The sequence below is a fragment of the Cuculus canorus genome, chromosome 4, assembly GCF_017976375.1.
Source record: "Cuculus canorus isolate bCucCan1 chromosome 4, bCucCan1.pri, whole genome shotgun sequence".
Classification (NCBI taxonomy): Eukaryota; Metazoa; Chordata; class Aves; order Cuculiformes; family Cuculidae; genus Cuculus; species Cuculus canorus.
Window position 1 is genome coordinate 6,710,856 of NC_071404.1, and position 25,931 is coordinate 6,736,786.

The window sequence follows — 25,931 nt, forward strand, 5'->3', positions numbered from 1 at the left end:
TCCTCGCAAGTGACAGGTGATAGGATGAGGGGGAACGGCCTCAAGGTGTGCCAGGAGAGATTCAGATTGGGCATTAGGAACAAATTTCTCACCTAAAGGGTCATCAGGCACTGGCAGAGGCTGCGCAGGGAGGTGGTTGAGTCACCATCGCTAGAGGTATTTCAAAGACAGGTAGATGAGGATATGGTTTAGTGGCAGACACAAATGGTGGGACTCAATGATCTCAGAGGTCTTTTCCAAACTGGTGATTCTATGATTCCCTCCACCTGCTTTCGATATTTATTTTTCCAATGCCATCTTCTGAAAACATGTCCCTGCTCTTCTTCCCACACTGCAAGGAAGCAGGGTGGAATAGAGGTGGTAGCCCCATCTCTAAAGGCTTATTAAGGCTTTTTTGAAGAGTCCCTTGAAAAATCAAAGTCCAAAGCATATGCCACAGTGCAAACCAGCCAAGGTGTTAAAAACAAATTCAACAAACTCAAGCTCAGGAGTTGTTGGGAGCAGCCCACTGGTATGGCCACAGCTGAACTGCCCCTACCCAGGGAAGTCATAGATACCTGCAGTGCCTGTTTTTATGTGAAGGTCTACCATGCCATGCTCACCTATAAACCATTCTCTCTCCAAAAAAACATATATAAGAGTACTGGTGATAGTATAGAAAAAGAAGGACCAGGGACTAGAAATACCTCTGTTGCCTGCCCCTTCAGTTTTCACCAAACATGCTCACGGCTAGGCAGCGAGGCATCAGCATAAGCAGGCTATGTCAGCCACAGAGCGCCAAAGCCACAGCAGGAGAGCACGGACTCCCTTCACTCTGTATGTGCCCCACAGATGCTGGCAGACAAAGATCTGTATGGTCATAGGATAGAATCATAGAATCATTTAGGTTGGAAAAGATCTTTAAGGTGATAATTAAGTCCTACCGTAAAACTAACACTGCCAAATTCACCACTAAACCATGTCGCCAAGCACCAAATCTATTCATCTTCTAAATACCTCCAGGAATGGTGACTCAACCACTTCCCTGGGCAGCCTGTTCCAATGCTTGACAACCCTTTTGGGGAAGTCATATTTCCTAATATCCAGTCTAAGCCTCCTCTGATGCAACTTGAAGCCATTTCCTCTTGTCCTATCACTTGTTACTTGTGAGATTGACATCCACCTCACCATGATCTCCTTTCAGGGAGCTGTGGAGAGCAAGAAGGTCTCCCCTCAGACTGCTTTTTTCCAGACTAAACAACCCTAGTTTCCTCAGCTTCTCCTCCTAAGGCTTGTGCTCCAGACCCTTCACCAGTCCTTCTTTTCACACACTCCAACACCTCCTGGAGGTTGAGAAGCCTGGTAGCCTTCAAAGGAAAGGACCAGACCTTTCTTAAGAGCCCCTTAACTCCAAAATCCATCCACTCACTCTGCAAATCTGAGCTGTGGCAGTTTGCACAAAAGAAATCTGCACAAATCCTCCAAAACTGGTTCAGAAACCAAGTTTTCTCCAAAACTGCAGGGATTTTAATTCCACCTCTGTACTACAGTGAACTCTGTATCCATAACCCACAGCCCATGACCTGCTTAAAATCCTAGTCCAGCAGTGGCATCTGTTGCAAAAGCACCTACCAGTGCTACCTGCATCCCAAGCACCCAGAGAAGCTCAAAGAGCTGGACCCGACACCTTCAGGTGATTTAACAAGCCCCTGCCAAGCACAAAGCTGAATGAGATCACAGCTGGTGCAGGGCCAGAAAGTAATGGTGCAGTAATGGTTTTATTGGCTTTTTGAGAAGGAGCTGTTTGATTTCAGAGAGAGAGAGAAGAGAGTCAACAGCAACATTTGCTCCTGCTAATCTCATTTGCAGAAGCATGCTGAGCAAGAAGGCACTTGGGCACAAAGCTTTGCTTGATTGCTTTCTGTTTATCTAGGATTACATTAGGAGCCCAAGTTGCATCTGAAAACAGCCCATGGCAAGAACCAGGGTTTTACATACGGCTTCTGCAGCATCAGGTTTGTTGGAAGAGTACTCTAGTGTTTCCAGCAAGTTGTTGGCTGGATGGCAGCCTATTTGTGCTTCAGAATTAACAGAATAGATGTGCAGAAAATGGAAAATTTAGAGATGTAAAAATAGCACTTTTTTGTAAAAAGAAGCTAGATGTGCAGGGTTTAGACATGCAAATTTAAGACATGCAAATTTAAATCAGTCTTGAGGCAAGTACCAGCCAACAAGTACTGATTAAGTAATCTGGTTCATGTATTTATCTTAAGCAAAAAGAAACGAAAGGCAGAAGGGTGAATTTGGCCTGGGTGAAGGGCCCTTGTAAGAGGCAAACTACAGCATAAGTCAGCCTGACTTTGATCTGTCCCTTTGATCTGTCCCATTGTCCACAAAATAGTTAATTTAAAAACCAAATTACCACCAGCTCCGGTATAACAGCTCTTTATTTCAGTGTCTACAACACAAAGAGAGGGCTTGCGTTTTGACACCAGAACCATGCAAAGCACCTATACACCGAGAATAAGATATTGAACAAGTGTCTCTCTCCTGCTACATGTGGAAAATTTAGGCAGGAAGACTCAGTTTTTCCTGTGCGTTCTGCTCTATCCTTCCACAAATCAATGAGTGGCAAGGGGCGATAATTAATCTTCACTCCAAATCAAATAATTTGCCTTAAATAATTTAACAGTATTCCACGCTGCCCTAAGCTACTCAAATATGTTTCTGTAAACTTCATCAAGGACTCAGTTCTGCTCTCAGTTTGCAAGGACAAAGTCCCAAACATCTCCAGCTACAGGAACAAACTTTAATCAGAGGTACTGAATTAATGGAGAGCAGAATTTGGCTCAAAGGATGAATATCTCCTCCATACAGAGGCCCAGAAAAGGCCCTTATTAGTGTCCCAGACAGAGGGATGTAGAGACCACCATTGGCTCAGAGAATTGTCATGTGCACAGAGGACAAGTACACATCCCGAAGTATTAAAAAACAGTGGTATAGAAAAATAAAAGGCTTAAAATACCGAACCAAAAAGGTTCCAAATAAGGCATCATCAGGTCCCAACTGGATGCACTCCCATTATGAGCATCACTCTCCCAGCCAGGGTGGTTGGGAACAATGCATTAGGATTGTGTTTCTGACCTCAGTCACTAAACGCTATGAGCAACCAGAAGGGTTCAAGTTCTGTTTGAATAAAGAAAAAAAAAAAAAAACCAAAACACAAAACGAGGAGTATTCTTTTTGGTAAGTATTTCTTAGAAAATAAAATAAAAACATTAAAGCAATTTGTTTAAATGATTATTTAAAAAAAGACAACATTCCTGTAAAGTAAAAATATATATATATAGAAATAGAGTATCATTTTTGTTGTTTTTTTAAAAAAAGACATTCAGTATCATGTCAGCGGATTCTGATCAACTTCCCATTCATCTTCTGCAATAACCGCTGCTCGTTAAGGCAAGGTTGGCATCATTACAACAGCTGAATCAAACTGGCTGAAGGCAAAGCAGAGCCAGCAGCATGTTGGCATCAGCGAGGCTCCTTCTTCCGCACGCTGACTGAGCCATCCTCCATGCCAAAATACACCACCTCTGCCATGTTGATGAAGAGTCCAGTCTCCACCACACCTGCAGAACAAGAGTTCACATGCTGGTTAGCACCAGAGCCACCTCATTGCTCAAATCCTCTGCTATGACCATGTTTCTATTCATTAAAAGGCACTAATGCCTCCACCAGAGGTTTGGAGAGAGGTGACCAACCTGGGTGATGTTGCATCAGCTTTCCAGGAAGCATCCAGAAAGTCTTCTCCACACAGGCACTCCCAGAGGGAGCTGTCTCCAGAGTGAGAAACAACTCCCAAAGTGCCCCACACACAACGTTCACACCACCCCAGCCACCACCATTACAACAACACAATCACAAGTGTGGCATTTTCAGCCATCTGACGACTCACGAGCAAAAGGAAGCTACGTGCAGCTACAGGCTTACTCACTTTGCCTTTAAACACATTAGAAAAACTATCCTGTTACAGAACACCTCAATAACGATTCTTCAGATCTTCAGAAACAGCAGATCTGATGCTGTCTCTGCTACCTGTAGCCCATTTGCAAATGTACCTTTGCAATGTACCTAACTTCACAGTGATCACTGAGACGACATCCAGAAGCTACAAAGGTAGAAACAAACAAGACAACAAGGGCTGCCACAAGCACAAGGTGGCCAGAGCCCTGCTATCACCCCTGTACTCAGGCTTTTACAGTTCTGACTATCCACTTTTGGGTAGTGAAGATGCTATTCTCCGCTTAGCAAACCCATTTCGGAGCAGCAAATGGCGTAGAGACTAACTCCACATCACCACGATGGAGCAGGTACCACCATTCACCCCTTCTTCTCTTGAGCAAAAGTGATAAAGTCCTTGCAGAGAGGAATAAGTCCTTGCAGAGAGGCTGTTTTGTTTGTGAACACTGTAACTGGCCACTGTTTCTTTCTTGCACAGAAAAAGTTCTAAGGATACAAAAACTTGTACAGCCATGGGCAGCAACAACATTAGGATATGAAATGATGCACCAGAGATAGCCCAGACCAGCTGTGGTCACTAGTTCATTTAGACAGGTCACTAGCTGATTTAGATCTGCTCCTGCCACAGTTCCAAATGTGCCATCTACTGCTGGCTATAAGCAAGTGCTAGAAAATAATTCAGGTCACAAACACACTGAGGTAGCATCCTAGCAGTTTGCTCCTAAAGCAGGAAAATGAAAATGGGTATATTTTCAGTAAATCAGCCTTATAAGCATCATTGAAGGAAGTAAAGCCACCAAAAAGACACAACTAGAAGTTACTGGTGACTCCTCACGCACCCTACATAGAATCATAGAATAGTTTGGGTTGGAAGGGACTCTTACAGATCATCTAGTTCCAACCCCCCTGCCATGGGCAGGGACACCTCCCACTGGATCAGACTGCCCAAGGCCCCATCCAACCTGGCCTTGAACACCTCCAGGGATGGGGCAGCCACAACTTCCCTTGGCAACCTGTTCCAGTGCCTCACCACTCTCATGGTGGTCTAGTCTAAATCTGCCCCTCTCCAGATTATACCCGTTCCCCCTCGTCCTGTCACCACAAGTCTTTATGAATAGTCCCTCTCCAGCTTTCTTGTATCCCCTTCCAGGTACTGGGAGGTCACTACAAGATCTCCCCTGAATCTTCTCCAGGCTGAACAAGCCCAACTCTCTCAGTCTGTCTGCTTATGGAAGGTGCTCCAGCCCGCTGACAAGACATCCTGCTCTTGTATTTTAATGGTGCCAGAAGAATATATTGTTGCTTTGTGGGGACACCAAGTTGTTGGCAACAGGATCCCACCTTGTTCCTGCATGCTCTGACAATGCACAGTGAGTGAAGGCAATTGTATTATGGACTTCAGAGGCAGGCAGGGATCTGGGATCAATTCAAAGATAAAAGATACAACAATACGTATTCAAAAGCTGATCAGATTTGAGAGCAGCCTTTACCAAGATAACCAGAAATATATCCAGGTGTGGTTGTGCCAGACTTCCAGTCCAGTCAGTGCCACAGCTCTGAGCAGACCAGAAGCATCCAGAAGCAGCTCCAGCCTGCACAGCTGGTCTCATGCAACGCAGGAGTGCATGCAGAGAGCGTGTTTGGTTTGCAGTGTGATTGGCCACTGCTTCTCTCTTGCACAGCAACAGATACAGCAACAGCTGAGATATGCTGTGCTCTCAAAGCAAGGTGAGCCCGTAGGGCCACACAACGGTAATGGGATACAGAGCTATAAGCAGCTTCTGGAAAATACTTGTAACCAAGTATAAGCCGTCCCTCCAGAGTCCACCATTGTTTCCCATTAAAAGCCCCTCTCTAAATGGGTATAAGGAGAGGAAGAAAGAAAAGGACTGGCATGCCTAATGGAAAACAGTATCATAAGTCACCCAGTTTTGTCCCAAGTTCTCACCACCACATGGGAATACGCAGGAGTACAGTTGTACGAATTCAACTGACGTATCTCTCAAGCAGAAACAAAAAGTATGGACCCATAAGAGGGCAGTAAACACACATACGTTTCCTCCTAACCAGGAGAGAGCTCCCACAGTCAGTCTCGCACAAACCAAGCCTCAAGCTAGCTTTTGTCTTTTTAAAAATATCACAGACGTTACCTGGTATCATTTTTATAGCAGTGTTCACTTCACTCCACTCATGAACCTTGTCAAACTTCCAGTCTAGGATGAAGTTCCCATTGTCTGTCACCACGGGGCCCTGGGAATCAAACCCATTTGTCAGCACTGTGAGATCCTTGTCTAGTGAGTACAGCCAGGGACTGTCACAGCTTCTCACCGGGAGCAGCCGTCCCTGCTGCAACGGTTTAGAGAGAGTCATCATTCAAGTAAATAAAGGCAGTCCACAATAAGCCTGTAAATAAAAGCATCGCCTAAGGCAACTGCTTGCTCTTCATTCTCCTACACAGAGAGAGTCATGGAGAAGCTGGAAAAAACAATGCAATTTCATCACTGAAACAGGGGAGCCTTTTCACAAGAGTAAAACTCCATCGATGTCCTAAAAAGACTATTACAGGCAACGGAAGCCAAAATAAGTCCCCTCTACCCCAGTGATAAGTGTGTTGCTGGATGCCATGGGGAGGTTTTGGAGTTGAAAAACTGCTGGACGTCAGCACACCCGACGTGCCCAGCACTCTCTCAAGACCAACAGAAGGAGCAATTGGGTCCTTTCAACAGAGCAAGAGACAGCTGGGGCTGTGGAGAAGGCATTTCAGCAGCACTGAGCAAGGTTTGCAACCACATGTGCTAGGAGGGACCAGCATACTCCAAGGACACAGCTCATGCTGGAGTAGCATCAATGTGCATTCCTCGAGCAAAACTGGTCTTGGGTTCACAGAGAATGACTGGTTTGCTCTTCTCAGGTTCTCAAATGCAGTCCCTACTTCCTCTTGGGATCACCCACATGAATACAAGTATTCAACCTTCAGGCAATAACTCCAGCCCTTACTGCAGACAGCTCTTCTCTTCCCTTGCCATGTGACATGGGCTGAAGCCCTGCTGCCCAAGTCAGGAGACAAGAGTGGCAGTGGAGACAAAGCAGCTTCAGTTTTAACTTAGTCTGGCTCTGTGTGGTACAGAAGAGCCTGGGACAGCGTGAGCTGTCCCCCCAGCTCAAGACCCTCTTCAACAGCGCAGACTGCTCTCCAGCTCCTCAGCATCTCTGCAGAGCAGCAGGTCAAACCTGGGCTGGCAATCCCTCCTCTCCCTGCTCAGGGATGCACGCTTTAGGAGACATAGCCAGAGAGACTTCCCATGAGCAGCCTAAACACACAGTTCATTGAAGTGTAATTACGAGGAATTACACAAAATGTCACTCGCAGGAGTGAAAGTCCAGATTTCATTAGATGAAAGGCCAGACCTCTGCTCCTCCGTTCACCCACGTTCAGGTGGCTGCTCTGGGGAAGCAGGGCTGCTCAGGGACACATACCGCTTTGCTAACAGCCATCCGCAACTCCACAGCACCTCCAAAGTTTTTGGTCAGGGCTCTGGTGACGGGGACATAAGCCATGGGGATGACTTCGATGGGAATCCCCTTCTTCCACTGCTCCCCAAGGCTCTTTGATTTTTTCCTAAGAACATTTAGAGGTGGGATTAGTGTCAGACATTGCATTGCTAACACCATTAACAAAATGCATTTATCACATCACCTCTTGCAAACCCCTCAGGCAAAAGGCCCTGGAGGGCACAGCAATCCATCCACATATGAACATGTGTAGGAAGAACCCGTTTAATGCATGATGTTCTATTCACTCATAAGCTTTGTTTTGACATGTTTTGGATAAGCAGAACACAAGTTATTTTTCTCTACAGCCCCACAGCTGTATGTACAGCAGGGAAATTTTATTCTACTGCTGACTATCAGTGAGCTGAAAGAGCAGAACAGCCACTTCCCCACAAGCTCCCCTGACTCCTAACCAGACTTGCCAAGGCAAAAATTAAGAAAAAAAGCTAAATTGAATTGCTGAAGCACTGGAAGTCAGGCTGTTTTCCACCTATTCCTGCTCCCCTGGCCCACTGGAAGGACAATAACGGACTCATATAGGACCATATGAATCCTCCCGTGGGACTGATAGGTATAATGAATAGTAATATTTTTACCTATAATCGGCAATAACGATGAAGCATTTTGCATATCCTGCAACTATCTTCTCCTGGGTCAAGCAACCACTGCAAAGGGGAAATAAAAGTTTTTAAAATAAGAAGAGGGACTGTTCCTCAGTGTGACCAACAGTATTAAAGTCCAGTGCCCTCGATTGTGTTCTTGCTGGTTTTGGTGCTGCTATTGTCCCACATCAGGGCCCTTGACCTTGTCCCCTGCTTTATCCTCCTTGTCCCTTGCACACACTCTCAGTCTGGAGCCATCTCTCATTGCAAGTGCATGCACGGTCCTGCATGGGATCCCATCAGCCTCTCCAACCCACCCCAGAGCCATCCGCAGCCAGAAAAGGACACTCAGAGGGCCACCCACCACCAGCACCGTGCACAGATAGACGGACAGCAAGGCTCACCCGCCACCTTTGATAAGGTTGAGGTCAGAGTCCACTTCATCTGCTCCATCAATGGCAACGTCAAGCTGTAGGAAGAGGAGAAACGGTGTGGAAACTTCTCCCACGCAGCATGCAGGTGCTAATCTCGGCGCAGCTCAGGTCCCAACCACCAGCCAGAAATGTCACTAGAGCTGGGACCACCTTGATGCCAGCCTGACCAGAGACGAGCATCTCATCAGCTGCCCAAGGACACCAGCCCCAGGTAAGCCATACGCATGCAAGCAGAAAACGCAAAACAACTGCTGGACTCCAAAGCACATTTCAAGCTCTGCTGTTGTCAGCTGAGCGGCAAGAGGCTCCAAGGGAAAACCTTGGTCACAACACTTCAGCAATGCCATATCCCCATTTCAGGCCAGCAAGCCTGAAAGAGGGGGCTTCTTCAGCCTGGAAGAAGTGCCAAACACCTGGAGGAAACACATCTTGGCAGCGTACTTGCCAGCTAAAGGGACAAGCACTAAGCCAAGAGTAAGGCTTGGGGAAAATAATAAACTAAGGTAGTTCTCGCTCATGTTCAGCAGCATGGCTGCCTAGACTCTCTTCTTTAGGCAGGGACAAAACAACCTAGTCGTTTATGAAGAACCAGGTTAAAGGCAGGTCAGCTGAGGTCTCACCTCCGCACTTCCACTTACCTCTGGATGTCGGTCCAAGTCACTTAGCGTTAAGCCATTCTGCAGGATCAGCTGACGGGCCTGTGTATCAAGAAGACAGTAAACACCGTTTACTGGCAGCAGGAAAGGAAAACAGACTCGTGGTGTCATTCCCTCAGCTGTAGCTGGGATGGAGTCTTCCTGGGAGAGCTGGTTAAGAAGCTGCAGCCAGCAGCGGGAATGCGTGGTGAGGAGAAAATGATGCTTCCAGAACAGATTATTTTAATAAAAAGAAAACCCTGCTGCTGATTTGAACTAAAATGCTCACATGGTGCCACAGAACTCCTGAGTCCAGGTATCTCTGTATTAAAATGTGGGAAGCCACACCAATGTGGTGGGAATCACTTCTATGTAAGCATCAGAGCAGTTACGTGATTTTTTGAGAGTTATGTTGTTTCAGTTTGGACATCATTCTCCCTTGCACCCATCCAGCCCCTCTGGTTTCCTTTGGCTGAATAATGGGAGCAAGAAAATGAAATATTTACACCTAGTACAGGACTAACAATGAAAATATTTTTCATATTGGAAAGAATCAAAATAAAAGCAAAAAAGAAAAGCACAACTCATGGAAAAAATGTGGAAAGCCTCCTGGAACAGCTGTTGAGTGGCTCCGATCTTCTTTTACTAAACTAGCTGTGTATTTCCCTCTAGTGGCAATACAACTCAGAGCAGCCAGAATTACCCTCCACTTGGACTGAAGTTACCCTCCACTTGGTCAGTCAGCTTAAATGGAAGTTCAAGATTACAGAATCTTGAATTGGTTTAATTTCCTGTATATACAAATCATCACCTGAGTAAGACTTCCTCCTTGCACAGACTCTGCTTGAGTCTGAACTTCCTACAATGCTGTAGCTATTCCAAGAAACTCCAGTGTGATAGCCTGGATCAACCCATTCCCATGAATTTTACCCGCCAACACTGACAAAGTGTATCAGTCACAGGTATTGGCACCCCAGAAACCTTAAGAACTAGCAGGTAGTACTCCTGGCAATGAGGTATGACTTGAATCCTTTATTGTGGCATTACATAACATGCCATTTTAACACCCATGGGCTGTGGGATCTTGATCTGTGCACTAGGATTCCCTAAAGACTCACAAAATTAAAAGAATAAAAATCAGTAGGTTTACATTCATTACACAGTTTCCTTGTAAAGAATTATTGAGGAACTGAAAGCACTGGAAACCACTGTGCTGTACATGCAGGCCAGATCCTGAACACACTTAAGCAGTGTGGAAACGAGGTGGCTCTCTTCAGGCTCTTTGCTTGCCAGGCGATGCGAGCAGACCAGCACCAATCAAAAGCAGAGCTCCCACAACTAGGGGAAAAGCGTTGGTAACTGTGCAGCACTTGCCGAGAACGGTCTCACTCTGTGCTCTCAGCACACATCTGGGTGAAAAGTAGGAACACCACAAAAGCCAAGGGAGATACTTACCCCAGCTCTAGCTTTAGTGATGGTGATGGAAACACCCAACCTGACAACAGGGAAGGGAGGAGAATAAAAGCCCACTGAAACCAATTCTTCCTTGCCAGTGACCTCAGGCAGCCATTTACACCTGTACATAGTGAAAATAAGACGCTGTTTTGCTGACCTGGGAATGCTTCACTCTGAAATGGTTGAGGTCTAAGAGACTGCAGGAGATATGAGGCAGCCCCGCATCCAGGGGATTTTGGCTTGTGCATATGTACAGCCTATCTCTTCCCTTTACCACCACCTTTCTTCTTTACTAGTAAGAAACTCTGTAGTGTTACAGGAACTATAACAACACTTTAAGGCCGGACAGGCTCCAGCCCACACTCCCTATGAAAGCTTTGTCAATGTTTTCTGTAAGACCTAATGACTAAACACGGAGCACTTTTCCTAGATTAAAATGGACATGGGATCTCAGGATGGGGATCATTTTAGACAGGTGAAAGACTGACTCTCACCACACATCATATATGCAACAGAAGTACTGATACAGGTTAAAAAAGAGAAAAAAAATTTTTTTTCCACTTTTTGCCCTGTGCAGCAGTTTGTATTATCCCTCACTCGGCCACTGGCTGTTTGCAAGAGCTGAGAAGAGAGTACCATCACCCCACACTCACACTTACAGACCACCTGCCAGGTAGGAGGATGTTAAGTTTTCATAAGATATTAGGGTAATTCAGGTTGGTCTCTATCCAACCTCCAGCTCAAAGCAGGGTCAGTCACCAGGTTGCTCAGAACTTTACTACCTCAGGTCTTGAAAAGGATGGACTCTGCACAGCCTGCTTCACTGCTTGATTGTCCTCACAGTGAAAAAGTGGTGATAAAAGTACAATCCTAAGGACCATGGGAAGGGCACACGCACAATTCCTAGACCAGGGCACTGTCATCCAACCTTGAAAACCTCACAGGTCACCATGTCACCTCTCCCTGCCCGAAGGGGACAAGGTGACAGCTGCTCCTCTGCAGCACATTCCCACCCTAGAGAACAGCGGCAGAGACCAAAGCCAGATCCTACAAGGCATGGAAGCAGTTCAGAAGCTTCCCCAGCATCTCTGACTTTCACCACCAAGCCACATTCTCCCTGTAAACCTCTCAACAGCTGGCTTGGTACAAACCAATCCCTGCAAAAGCTGCACAGCAGAGGAAAGATTCAGCTGATTTCTCTTCTGCAGTTTCTTACAAAAGCCAGTTGATGCACTGCAAGTTCCTCCTGAAAAAAACATGAGCTTGCTATTATAGTTTGCACTGTGACTTTTTACAGCTTTCAGGGCTTGATACAGAAACAAAGAAGACTCGGTGTCTCCAATGAGTTTGCATTATGAGTCCAGTTCACCACTTTGAACAGCATTTTTCTGTAAGTGGAATCCAGAGTAAGTCACGCAGCCAACACTGACATAACCAGAGGTACTGCACACATTCAAAACACGCCTCCTAGCACAACAGCATCCCAGTAGCTCAGGTCAAGGTAACACAGCACGATTACCACCACTTCATGAGGCCCATCTGCAGGCTGCATCATGGCTGCTTTCACCAGTGTTTCAGTTAAATCACATGGCAGTTATCCAGTCCAGAGAGCGGCATGGGTGCCTCCCACGGCCAAAGGGAAGATCCCCTGTGTGAGTGTTAGAACTAGCAGCAAGCAAAGGAGGAAAGCACTTACCTGAAAAGACGTAGGGATGCAGACAATTGTCAAGTTCTCCTGTTTAACCCGCTCAGCTGTGGGAGAAAAAGCAGAAGCCTCAGTTTGTTCACAAGGAAAAAACACACCAATTTCACTTTAAGAAATCAGTCCAGAACAGTGCCTTTGAATCACTGCACTTACTTGCTTGGCTTGCTAATAACTCAATCATGCTCAAAATGCAAACAGGTGCCACCCTGCATAGGCTAAGGCTCAGTTTCTACAGTCAAAAATGTTTAAACGTACACCCTAGCTCAGCCCAAGATACCATGAGCCACTAACTTCAGCAGCTGAAGAGCCTCGTCAGCAAATCAGCACCTGGGAAATCAGCCCTGCTCCCCTCTCTCACTCCATTAGACAGGTTTTTGCTGCACTCCTTGTAAACAGAGAGCTCCAGCAGCTGTCTGAAAGGCTTTCTGGCTTGTTGCCTTGGGGACATCACATTCATTTATTATAGAACATTTAAATATATGGCAGGGAAGGGACTAATAAAATACAGTATTCCATTAAATGGAAGGAAATATTTCCTCCCCTCAGGTTAACCTCAAATGACTAAAATCTATTACTAAGATATCATTATGGACAAAATGTTATTTTAGCAATTACAATACTTAGACATGAGCCACAAGTCTGACAGTCAGCAACAGCTCTCGTAGCAGAGCAAGCATGCGGGCTTCAAGGTAATGCTGCTGCTGGAAAGACTGAAGATGCAACAAATGGGGCTCTATTTTGTTACAACTCGCATCCCAGTGCTAATGCACTCAGTAGACATTAAAACTCAAGACTTTGCAGCCTGGAACAGGCAATGCACTTTAAAAACTACACCTATTTATTTAGGGGTTGATTCTGTTTTAGAGTGTCTGCAATACTGAGCCAAACCCAGAAAGCTGAACCGCTGCTCTCAAACCAGCTCCCAGAAAAATAAGTGTATAGGACACACAGCATGGGGTGAGGTCAGTGCCAAGGAACAGGCACAGAATGATCTCTGCTGTTTCCTTGGGAAGCAAAGGACTGTGCTGTGCTCAGACCTCCTCCCTGCTCGCCTGTGGTGGGCTGGGGATGGCTTTGCTCAAGGAAGCTGGAGGTCACAAGGGGACTTTGCAGCCACACAGAGCCACCCAGGTGGGACACACGGAACTCTGCTTCCAAACAAGAGCCCCTCTCTGTGTCCAAGCAAACCATCCATGAACAACAGGGCTGATGCTGTACTCCAGATCCATCGCGCATGGCTGATCTGGTTTGCATCCAAGGTACGGCACCTCCTCTGGGCAGATCTACCTCAGGGCTGAGAGTGTCCTGGGAAGGAAACTTTAAACCACTGCACCCTCTGTAATGAGGCCTTGGCATAATTACCCTCACATTCAGTTTGCAAAATCGCATTTGTCTCACTTGGATATTTTGCTGAAATTTTCTGAATCACATCCTATGTAAACCTGCACCTCAGGCAAGTGGATAAACCTAGCTTCAGGGTATAAAAGAAGTGTAGCAGGATTTCATTCCTCATTTCCATCACACCTCAGCGGGACCCTGAATATGAATAATGTGGATGAGAGCAAGCAGTATCTGCTGCATACGAATGGGTTAACGGAAGCAGAGCAGCTGCATGGCCCAAAGCCACAAAGCAAGTTAGGACAAAGCAGAGCTGGAAGGAAACAGGGGGGTTTAGCTCCAGTTTGTGGTGGGTGCCAAAAAAGTGCTTTGCCTGGCTGTAGGGGGAGAACACATGGCAAATCATTACCTCCTCAGGACTCTATGCAATAAATTTGGAGCACAAGACCCAGTTTTAACCTTCAGCTTTAAGAAGGACACAGCAGTGGGTGAATAGACCCAGCACACCAACTCTAAGTCTGTATCCAGAGGATTTAGCATGTTTTTCAAGTTGTTAGGGCAGCTGGACAAGGGAACTTTCTGCAGGGGACACGAAGGGGAGCATCCTACCTAATCGATGCACTGCATGCACAATCGTAGAACCACTTCCAATCCCGAGAACTTGATTGTTCTGCAAATCAAAGAGAAGCAGAGGAGAGCTGTTACTGAGGACTCGGCACAAAGGCTCTTCTGCTTATGCTGCTAGAATCAACGTTATAAACACATGCAAGAGGAACCTTGTACAGAGATGTACACTGTCTTAGCTCGCTGCAGGCAAGGAAGGGAACACGCTGTGCCAGCAAGGGCATGACCACTGCTAAGGGGTTTCAAGCAACTTGCCCTCTCATTGACAGACATGTGCTTGCTAAGTACCCCCATGGTCTGAATCCCACGATGCTTTAATGCACACAACTGCTGGCTGATGGCACTCCATGCACCCTCTCCTGCAGAAAAGCTGGGAGTTTCAGACAATATCACAGAGGAAGAGTCTGAAACAACGTCAAGATAACATCTCCCAAGGAAGCCGCACAGTAAAAGCATGGGTTTGCTGCCAACGGTATTGTTAGTAAACACTATGGATGCACCAGCAGCCAAAGCAAAGAGCACAGCAGCAGTTCCTAGAGTATAACAAAGACCGGCCTCCGGAACAGAGTATACAACCGCCTATATGAACAGAGTCCAGAAACACACTTGGAATATGGGTGAGGCTGTCATCATATGCCCTGGACAAAGCTCAGCCCTGGACTTTCTCTGCTTGTGGTGTTGTTTAAGAAGGATCGATACTATCTCATCCAAAACACAGACACACTTATAAAAGGTGCTGCAGGCTGAGGCCGGATGGGTGCAATTGTTTTACCTCTGCAAGAAGATGCTCTGCGATGTAAGTATCTGTTTATTATCAGCTCAGTCACCCATCCACTGAGAACTACCTGCAGCCCCTTGCACACTTCCAATTTTCAACGTAATTCCCCTTCTTTGGATGGAATCTAAAGCTTAAATTAACTTAAGGAAGCCCAATATCGCTACAGAGACTTCAGATGAGAAAGACTTTGAGTCAGCCAGAGATGCAGGCGCAGAGCTGTTGTATGTTATCTCTTGGACATTAGGCAGGTCTGAAGCTCTTTCTCCATGTGCAGCAAATCCTGAGGTCAGGAGCTGTGGAAAAAGCCACACCTGCAGCATTGCAACCAGCTAAAATCTTACTGGCAGCAAGCTTGTCTGGAGAGGTGGAACTCAAGGCAGGTCACATTCTCCTAGAATTAACGATTTCCCTTGCTTCTGCAGGTTAAAAGCTTAAACACCCAGAAGTTCTCCAATACTCAACACACAACCAGAGACTAGGCTTATATCCTAGGCCTCACTAATCACCGTGACTCTGCAGAAGACAAGGAACGCAACAGATTGCAGCTGCACACCAGCAACGTTGCCAGCAGAAACCCAATAGCTCCTGAGGTTTTTTGAAGGGCACGGCCAGCCAAGGAAGGGGCAAGCAATGCTGCACGGAGGCTGGCATGACAAGGGTAGTACCAGTATTTCCAAGAGACTTGTTGCGACCTGGGAAGAGGCAGTTTCTTCTCTCTGCCCTCATTTCTATAGAGTGGGACAGGTTCTTGGAGCATCTGAAGGCCTAAAGGCATAGGGAAAGCATCAGCCACTCCATTGTGATAAAGCAGGAAGAGCTTACAAGGGTGCCAGCCTATTCCTGGCAATAAACATAAGGCATTATACCAATGAAGAGGTGTGAAGCACACCCCCTCAGGCATTGGCAAGACCTTAGGCCAACTGAGTTTCCAAAAAAAACTAGTTTAAACCAGACTAAACTGCTGTTGTCACAACCCCTGCCTTACCATGCTCCAACCTCTACCTCCTCAGCTCCAATTCGAGCACAGCATGGGCAAAACCAGCCCAAGCCCAACCACTTTTAAAAGCAAAGGCAAAGCGAATGCTGGTGACAAGCAGAGCGCAAGGTAGGCGTGCAAGGGACAGGTCCAGCTATGAGTGCCAAGGAGCAGCACTCCAACCAAAAACAATTGACATTTCAGGTCATTTACTAAAACTCCAGCAAATAAAACCAAGGCACTGAGCCACAGCACTGCTGAGGACTCATACGCAGATTCCACAAGCAGAGTCAGCAATGACCAGAACATTGTCCCTACTAAGCCAGAGGCTGAGGGATGATGCCCACCATTGGAGATGCCAACAAGGCAACACACAGCAAGCAGTTGTCGGCAGCACCATACGGGCTGGCTGGTGCGACATAAGTTTCCAAGACTAGGATCAACGTGGGCAAAGAGCAGGAGGTAAACACAGTTCAAAGCCCAAAGTTTCCCGTTATTAATCCTCAGCCCTTTGGGGCAGCAGGACCTACAGCTCTCACCCACCTTTTCATTTCTAATGGAGACACTAACAGGGCCTGCCTTTGGAGTTGTATAAACGCAAAGCCAGCTCTCCTCAAGCAGCTTACGGCTCTAAAGCCCCAAGCCCCGTGCAAGCCTCGCTCCTCCAAGCCATGATGGCACCAGAGCCCACAGTTTCTGAGGCTGGTCACATCTCCCACATATTCCCATCATGTAAGGAAGGGAATCTGCAGCTTTGCTTTTGGAGATTACACTGCTCCCTCCGTTAACAGCAATAGCTCTAACAGCCAAACACCCAACTATCTGTTACAAACAGCAGCTGCACCCTCCCAGTGCAAACCGAAGGGGAGATGGGTTTTCTCTGACAGCTGAGACCATCTAACTCCATGGTGACCCTGACCTTCTTCTCCACCATTGCTTCAAGCCAACTTGCACAACAGGCATTGCAGTGTTAGCCTGGACACTGCCTGTTTTAGTTAATAAGTATCACTAGCCAAGCACTGAACTTTAACCAGCTGGGACACAGCCAGAAACATTATCCTAAGTTTGCTTGACCGTAAAACAATGCAAAGGCCAGCTTTTTCAGGAGGAAATGGCACATTTTAGCGCAAATCAAAGGCGCACTCGGCTAAAATAACCCACAGCAGCAGTCATGGCTCAGTTCCATCTTGCAACACACAAATCCTCCCTTCTGCAAGCCCTTACATGCAACTTTGGGGATTGCTTTGGGTAAGAAATGGGGGGTTTATGCAACTGTGGGTCCCTCCCCACCCCCAAACAGCTTTTAAGCACATTGGCCAGGTACAGACAGCTGAGAGGAAGGAGAGGCTGCAAAACAAGGGAAGCATTTATGGGACACTAAGGGAAGCCACCAGCAACTGAGCCTTAAAATACCAATCCAGTGGAGGGGAGCAGGAAGGAAGAGGGAATTTTTTTCCTTCCTGAGCACTAACATCTAGGTCTTTGGCAGTGACTCTACACTGTTTCATCACTGCTGTTGCAAAAGGATTTGCACAGCAAACAGCGCGATAAACCACTGCATGACTTTTAACCGTTGATCTTCCAAGCATTCATAATCAGCCAGTGCCAAAACTCAAACAGCTCCAGCCCTATTTCAAACCTCAAGGGCTCATTAAAATCCACTCCCTACAATGGACAGGACACAACCCAAGCCCTTGGTTAGGGGCTGTTGCTCCCTCCTCGGGTTCTTGGAAACAGGATGCAGTAGCTGATCACTCTGGACTTGGAGACGGGATCGGGATCCAGCATTAGGCTTATCTCCCACAGCAGCCCAGCTTGCAGGAGGGTGCATGGTGAAAGTTTAGAGGTGCAAGACACTAGCCCAAACTCCAGGTGCACTGTGCTAAACTGAGCAAGGAACAGAGCTGCTGCCTGGAAGACAGATGCTGGGCAAGCTCAGATACCATCGGGGGAAAAGTAGTTTTCACTCTTCCCTCCAAGCTAAAGGAGCACAAGTCTATGGAAGGAGGAAGAGGCTTGGTGGGGTCCGTCCATGCAGCCTAGAGTCCTCCTTGCACTCTGGGACCGTCTGTGCTTTGGGGTGAGTGAGGAGCCTGTGCACCCCACAACCTATTCGGGCATCCTGGAGCTGCTCCATGCACAGGAGGGATCCATGCAACTGGGAAACTCCATCTATCCCATAGCTGCTCCATGCATTGGGAGGTTCATGCACTCCAAAGCCTCTATATGCATTGCTGCGGGGGAGGTGGGGCAATTCCTGCACCCTGGGGGCCACTCCATGTACTTGGGAACACTTTGCATCCCAGGGCTGCTCCGTGCACTGGAGGAGTCCATGCAACCTAAAGCCCATTCATGCACTCAGAAGCTCCATGCACTCCATGGCCCGTTCCTGCACCCTGGGGCCACTCTGTGCACTCTGTGGTCCATTCCTGCACCCTACAGCCACTCCGGAGCTCCTCCATGCACTGTTGAGGACCGTGCACCCTGGAGCCCATCCATGCACTGTAAGACTCCATGCACCCCACAGCCACGCCACGCACTGGGTTTCCCTGCATCCCAACGCCACTCTGTGCATTGAGGCTGTCCCTGCACTGCACGGCCAACTCTGTGCATTGAGTGTTCCTGCACCCCAGAGCCCATTCCTGCACCCTGGTGCCACTCCATGCATCGGGGGTCCCTTCCCTGCACCCCAGCGCCACTCTGTGTACGAGGGGCACCACTCCATGCACTGGGGGTCTCTACAACCTGGAGCCCACTCCTGCACCCCAGTGCCACTCAGTGCACTGAGAGTCCCTGCACTCTGTACATTCCATGTACTGGAAGGGGTGTTGAGGTTGGGCGGGTGTGTCTCTGCTCCCCAAAGCCCATTCCTGCACCCTAGGATGGCCCCATATACAGACAGTCCCTGTACCCTGAACCTATTCCTCCACCCCAGTGCCACTCCATGTACTGGGAGCCCCTGTACACCGGAGCCACTCGGTGCACAGGGAGTTCGGGCACTCTGGTGCCACTTGGTGCACTGGGAGTACCACTCTGTGCGTGCCACTAGCTGTAGTAGGGGTGCCATTCCAGTCATTTGGGGGTCCCTGCACCCCAGTACCACTCCAAGCACTAGGGGTGCTGCTCCAGAAACTGGAGGGTCCTGGCACCCCAGTGCCACTCAGTGCAGTGAAGGTGCCACTCCATGCACTGGGGGTTCCCCCACCCCAGTGCTACCGCATGCAGTGGGATCCTCACACTTTGGTGACCCCGGAGTCCCTGCACCTCGGTGCCACTCTGCACACTGGGGGTCCCACTCTGTGCACTGGGGGTCCCTGACAACCGGTACTACTCCATGCACTGGGGGTCCCCGTATCTCAGTACCATTCGGTGCACTAGGGGTGCCACACCAGGAACTGGGGTGTCCCTGCTGCCCGCTGCCACTCCATGCACTGGGGATCCCTTCTCCCGGGTGCCACTCTGTGCACTGGGGGTCCCTGACACCTGGTGCCACTCGGTGCACTGAGAGTCCCTGTCCCTGCACTGGGATCCCTGCACCCCAGTACCACTCTGAGCTCTGAGGGTACCACTCGGTACACTAGGGGCCCCTGATCCCCACTGCCGCTCCGTGCCCTGGGGGTTCCTGTGCCCCGCTGCCAGCCCATGTACTGGGGGTGCTACTCGGTGCATTGGGGATTCCTGAACCTCAGTACCACTCCATGCACCGGGGTCCCTGCATCCCACTGCCTTCCTGTGCACTGGGGTCCCTGACACCCGGTGCCACTCCGTGCATCAGGGGTCCTTGATCCCAGGTCCTACTCGGTGCACTGGAGCCCCCACACCTCAGTGCCACTCTGTGCACTGGGGGTACCGCTCTGTGCACTGGGAGTCTCTGACACCCAGTACCGCTTGGTGCACTGGGGATCTCCAATCCCCACTGCCACTCCATGTCCTGGGGGTCCCCGCATCCCGGTATTACTCAGTGCACCGGGGATTCCTGACCACCGCTGCCGCTCCATGCCCTGGGGGTCTCTGCCCCTCAGTGCCCCACCGTGCACCCACCTGCACCCTGCTGCCTGTGCACTGGGGGTTCTCCATCCCCGCTGCTCCTCCGTGCACTCGGGGTGCCACTCCGTGCATTGGGGGGTCCCCACAGCCCGGTACCTCTCCATGCACTGGAGGTCCCTGCCCCCCCCCCCCCCGGTGCCACTCGGTGTAGTGGGAGTACCACTTTGTGCACTGGAGGTGCCGGCACCCCAGTGCCCCTCAGTGCACTGGATTCCTTGCATACTGGTGCCACTCTGTGCACTGGTGTCCCCAATTCCCGGTGCCACTCCATGCACTGGGGGTCCCAGCACCCCGGTCCCTCTCGATGCACTGGGGATTCCAGTACCTCAGTACCACTCAGTGCACTGGAGTCCCCGCACCCCGGTGCCACTCTGTGCACTAGGAGTCCCACCAGTACCTCCTGGTGAACTAGGAGTCCCTGCACCCCAGTACCACTCTGGGCACTGGGGGTGCCACTCCAGAAACTAGGGGGTCCCTGCACCCCAGTGCCACTTGGTGCAGTGGGAGTCCCAGTATGTGCACTGGGGTCCCTGCACCCCGGTGCCACTCCATGGACTGGGAGTCCCAGTCTGTGTACTGGGGTCTGCGATCACCAGTGCCACTCCGTGCACTGGGAGTCCCAGTCTGTGTACTGGGGGTCCCTGCATCCCGGTGCCCCTCAGTGCACAGGAGTCATTGCACCCCAGTACCACTCGGTGCACTGGGAGTCCCACTCTGTGTACTGGGGATCCCAGCACCTCAGTACCATTGAGTACACTCGTTGCCCCAGTCCGTGTACTGAGAGTCCCACTCCATGTATTGGGGATCCAGGCACCTCAGTACCACTCGGTGCACTGGGAGTCCCACTCCATGTACTGGGGATCCCACCCGATGTACTGGGGATCCCGGCACCTCAGTACCACTCAGTGCACTGGGGATCCCACTCCGTGTAATGCGAGTCACAGCACCTCAGTACCATTCAGTGCACTGGGGGTCCCAGTCCGTGTACTGAGAGTCCCAACCTGTGTACTGGGGATCCCAGCACCTCAGTACCACTCAATACACTGGGGGTCCCACTCCATGTACTGGGGATCCCAGCACCTCAGTACCACTCGGTGCACTGGGACTCCCAACCCGTGTACTGGGAGTCCCACCCCGGGTTACTGGGGATCCCGGCACCTCAGTACCGCTCAGTGCCCTGGGGTCCCTGTCCCCCCGGTCCCCCCGGTCCCCCCGCGCCCCGCTCCGCCCCACCTGGACGTGCTTGTCGACGGCGGCGCAGGCTGCGAGCCGCTTGGCCTGCTCGGCCATGGTGCCTCCGTGCCGGCCGCGGGCCGCGCCGCGCCTCCCCGCTGCCAGCGCCGCTCGGAGCCTGCCGGGCGGCCGCAGCAGGGAGAGCCGGCGGGGGAGCCGCATGCCGCCGCGGCCCGCCCCCGGGGGGCAATCCCGAGCCGGCTGCAGCCTGGGGCGAGCCGCTGCCTTCCCCTCCTTCTCCTCCTCCTCCTCCCCCTCCTTCTGCGGGAGGATGGGATTTGTAGTGCTGCGAGCCGCGAACTACAGCTCCCACCGTGCACGGCAGGGACCCCGCTGCGCCCGCCCGGGTCCCGCGCGACTCGGGATCAGGAGCTCTGGGATAGAAAAGATCTCGGAGATCGAGCCCAGCCGAGCGTGTCCGCCACTAAATCGTTTCCCTAATCACCTTATTTACCCATCTGTTAAACACCTCCAGGGATGGGGACTCCACCACCCCCCCCTGTGCAGCCTCTGCCAATGCCGGAGAACCCTTTCAGTGAAGAAATTTTTCCTAATGTCCAGTCTGAATATCCCCTGGCAAAACTTGAGGCCATTCCTTCTTGTCCTATCAGTTGGGAGAAGAGAGCAACACCCACCTCACTACAGCCTCCATCTAGACTTGTTTAATCAATGTGTATATAGAATCATAGAGTGGTTTAGGTTGGAAGGGACCTCAACACCCATCCAGTTCCAACCCCCTGGCCATGGGCAGGGACACCTCCCACTGGATCAGGCTGCCCAAGGCCCCATCCAACCTGGCCTTGAACACCTCCAGGGACGGAGCAGCCACAACTTCTCTGGGTAACCTGTGCCAGTGCCTCACCACTCTCATCATGAAGAAATTCCTCCTTATGTCTAGTCTATGTCTGTGTCTTATGTCTGCCCCTCTCCAGTTTATACTCATTGTCCCTCGTCATATCACCACAAGCCTTTGTGAAAAGTCCCTCCCCAGCTTTCTTGTAGCCCCTTCAGGTACTGGAAGGTTGTGGTGAGGTCTCCTGAGAGCCTTCCCTTCTCCAGGCTGAACAACCCCAACTCTCACTCTGTCCTCGTATGGGAGGTGCTCCAGCCTTCTGATGATCCTTGTAGCCTCCTCTGGACCCGTTCCAACAGCTCCCTATCCTTCTAATGCTGAGGATTCCAGAACTGGACACTATTCCGTATGAGGTCTCACAAGAAAGGGATAGAGGGGCAAAATCCCTTCTCTCGCCCTGCTGGCTACGCTTCTTTTGATGCAGCCCAGGATACGGTTGGCCTTTCAGTGAAGAAATTTTTCCTAATGTCCAATCTGAACCTCCCCTGATAAAAGATGCGTGCTTTCTAAAACTCCAAAACCAGTGTTAGAGAGTTTATTTGCTGGCATTTTCAGCATCAGAGAGATGGAGGCTTTCCCATAAAGTGAGAGATGTTCCACTGTGAAGTGCTAGAGTAGGAGAGAGGGTGGCAGAGGGAGCCCCTGCCTGGTGCCAGGCAATGCCATCAGCTCAGAGGGCTACTTGGACTCTGCCTAGGCTTCCAGAGGTGTTAAGGAAGAATCTTTAGTGGACTTTGACTCAAACTTAGTAGCACAATCTTGCTGGACAGTTTGTATGGTGGGCAGTTAAGGACTGGTGAGTCAGGGCCTGTGCTAGCCAGAAGTGATGCTGTGCCATGGGACTCACAAGTAGGAACATGGGCATGACAAAAGGCAGTGGTTCTCCAACCATGTGGTTATCAGCACTCACCAGTCCTTATCCCACCCTGCAGCAAGGTTGGGATAAAACCTAATGGAGGTCATCTCAATGAGCACAGAGCCTTCATTTAGCCATATATTTTCCCCTCTGTCCTGGGCTGGCATCTGCTGAAACTGTTTGTGAAAGATATTAGAGGCAGCTGAACCTTCAAATACCCCTGCACCAGCGTTTTCAGTCCTGGGAGCCACATTAAGACCATGCACAGGCTTCTCCGTGTCTCTCCAGGCTTCAGTCCCACCAAGATGAATAAGAATTGCAGGTGCTTCCTCCTTACTACTCACTCCAAGGTCAGACCACAATGCGTAGGGAATAATTTTATTTGCACAAGAGAAGCACTGCTGTTGCCTTCTTTTTTCAAGTCTGTGCATGATTGGCTTGTTTTGTGGCCAACCTCTGTGGTTCTGCTGTGATTTTTAAGGGGTAGAAATGTTTCCTTTTGTTTTCCCTGGGTTGGCACACCACTCTTTGAACAATGGGCTGGTATTTCAACAAAGGCTCTTTTATCATTACCCAGACTTATCGTGGTGAGGTAAGACCATACTTTTCTGTACAGAGCAGGTGACTTGCTATTTACAGCATCACATGATTGCTATACAGTTGTTTTCTGCTAAATGTTTGCTGCCTGAAAGGAAGAACTGTCACAGGGCTTTTACACTGATTCAGGAAGCCTGTCCTTACATTTGGAGTGTTAGTCCAGAAGTTACACATGGGGCGATAAACCTGTTAGCATAGTCACAGCAATCACACAGAATCACCACCACCAGGTTGGAAAGGACCCACTGGATCATCGAGTCCAACCATTCCTAACACTCCCTAAACCATGTCCCTAAGCACTTCATCCACCCTTTCCTTAAACACCTCAGGGAAGGCGACTTGACCACCTCCCTGGGCAGCCTGTTCCAGTGCCCATTGACTCTTTCTGTGAAGAATTTTTTTCTGATATCCAACCTGAGGACTTTGGTTTGAAACCATTCTTGCAGTGGATGTGCCCAGAGGAAGGCAAACACTTCCACTTACTGATGATAAGCTTGCTGTTAGCAACTGCCAGTGAGATGTTTCATTTATGGTGTGCTGAGCCTTGCCTATACACAAAAAGGCTATTTTTTAAATGGATTTTCTTTACATTTCAGTGACAACCAGCTCTGCAAACATCTCAAAGTCCTTTTGTACAAGCCTGTGATTGCCCTGTGTCAAAGCCTCTCTGGGAGTCAACTCCCATCCTCTCTGCTTCAGTATAGAGGGAGGTGTTTGCCCCTGCTTTGTTTGGACGGATATTTTGCTTGTTTAACAGGGTGGTAACTGCCAGGTTTTAAACCTAGTGAAATCCCACACTGATGAACAGAGTAGCTTGGTCCGTCAGGCTGGTGAGGGTAGCTGCATGATTCTGGGCACTGAATTCTGCATCACAGGCTGAAATTACATGTTGGGAAATTATACAGTGGCCAAGATAACAGCTTGCTGTTGACAAAATGGGAAGATCCTGCTCTTTACTCCCTTCACCCAGCATCCACTCACAGCCTGGGTACAGAGTTTATCCTCCTCTAGCATTTCTCTGCCCTGTGCTGATTCACCATACTACACAGGCAAAAAACCCATTTTTTTTCTTGCCAGGTGAGTGAGATTGAATTGGCTCACTCAAACTTAAAATGTTTCTCTGAAGGGCTTAAGCTGCTCTGGTCTAATCCAGCACTGTCCCCCAAAAACGAGCATTTCCACCCTCTGGTCTATCGCTTGCCAAGTTTTCTTGTTGCTTCCATGTGTTGGCAGAGAGCTGTTTTTTTTCTGAACGGTAAAGCAACCAACAAAATCAAGATCAGTTTTCTTTGACCTTTACTGAAGAAGGCAGCAAGATCAACCGGCTGGGAGTGGGAAGGCTGTAGGACCATCTTCTGCGGGAGACTTAGCTCAGCTTAAAGTGAAGGCACAGCAATTTCTGGGTGTAAAGTGTGTTTATCCAAATAATGGTCTGTCTCTCATTTGATAAAGCATGAAACAGCTAAAAATCAACACGACCTATGAAGGTAAAAGTTCACCAACATATTGGAGAAACTAAGTGGAAGAGTGTTTCTAATTCATCGTGCCAGGTAAACTCCCTGTCTGGTTTACAGTGGCTCTCCAAGCCAGCCATGCCCCAGCAATTACATTCTTGCTACTTAATTTTTCATTCTGCAAATTCCGGTTCAGTGACATTTCTTCTGAATAACACCTACTTCACTGCTTGTCTCTGGCTTGATTGCTTGGATGAAGAATTGCTTGGGTTTATTCTGCTGGTGAAAAGCCATCAGCAGGGGTGCTGGTTTACTAATTACAACATATACAGCTTTTTGATGGTCTGAATTCTCCTGGAGGGAATGGAAGGCTATAAATGATCATTTTGCAGAGGACTGCAAATGGCCCTCGGTACAGGGCAGCCACGAGGTGGCATTCTGGGCTGTCACTGCTTTGCCTCCAAGAGCAAGTTATTCAAGAAAAGCAGGCAGTTATGTAAAACACCATTAACATCCATCCATTCTGCAACAACAGGCTTTAATTTCCGCATAGAGGGCCGGTCAGATTTAAAGTGATTGTCATATGATTGAAATAGATCTCTTATGTCAGTTAGTCAAAACAGAATGGGAAATGTGAGTCATGCTTTGCAAAAAGCAGGAAGTTTGGGTTTGTCGTCACAAAATTTTAATACAGGGAGAAAATTAGAAGGCTGTGTTGCTGTTTTGGTCTTGGGGATTTGTGAATAACATCATCCATGCCTCAGAGAAGTGTTTCCAAAAGGAAAAAGAGCTT

The 25,931-nt window shown here is 49.1% G+C and overlaps 1 protein-coding gene across 2 annotated transcripts; it reads right to left on the reverse strand.

Moving 5' to 3' along the window:
* Positions 1-1,141: 1,141 nt before the first annotated feature.
* Positions 1,142-21,645, reverse strand: RPIA (ribose 5-phosphate isomerase A). Of its 2 annotated transcripts, XM_054065373.1 has the most exons (9): positions 21,379-21,645; positions 14,330-14,390; positions 12,374-12,429; positions 9,226-9,285; positions 8,558-8,622; positions 8,148-8,216; positions 7,477-7,618; positions 6,150-6,249; positions 1,179-3,608 (listed from the first exon to the last, which is right to left on the reverse strand). In XM_054065373.1, exons 1-9 carry the CDS (start codon positions 21,538-21,540, stop codon positions 3,511-3,513), a joined length of 813 nt encoding a protein of 270 aa, XP_053921348.1. In that variant the 5' UTR covers positions 21,541-21,645; the 3' UTR covers positions 1,179-3,510. The 2 variants fall into 2 exon arrangements, with proteins under 2 accessions (XP_053921349.1, XP_053921348.1); XM_054065374.1 differs by lacking the exons at positions 14,330-14,390; positions 21,379-21,645 and adding an exon at positions 12,536-12,683 and having other exon boundaries at positions 1,142-3,608; positions 6,150-6,345.
* Positions 21,646-25,931: the final 4,286 nt, after the last annotated feature.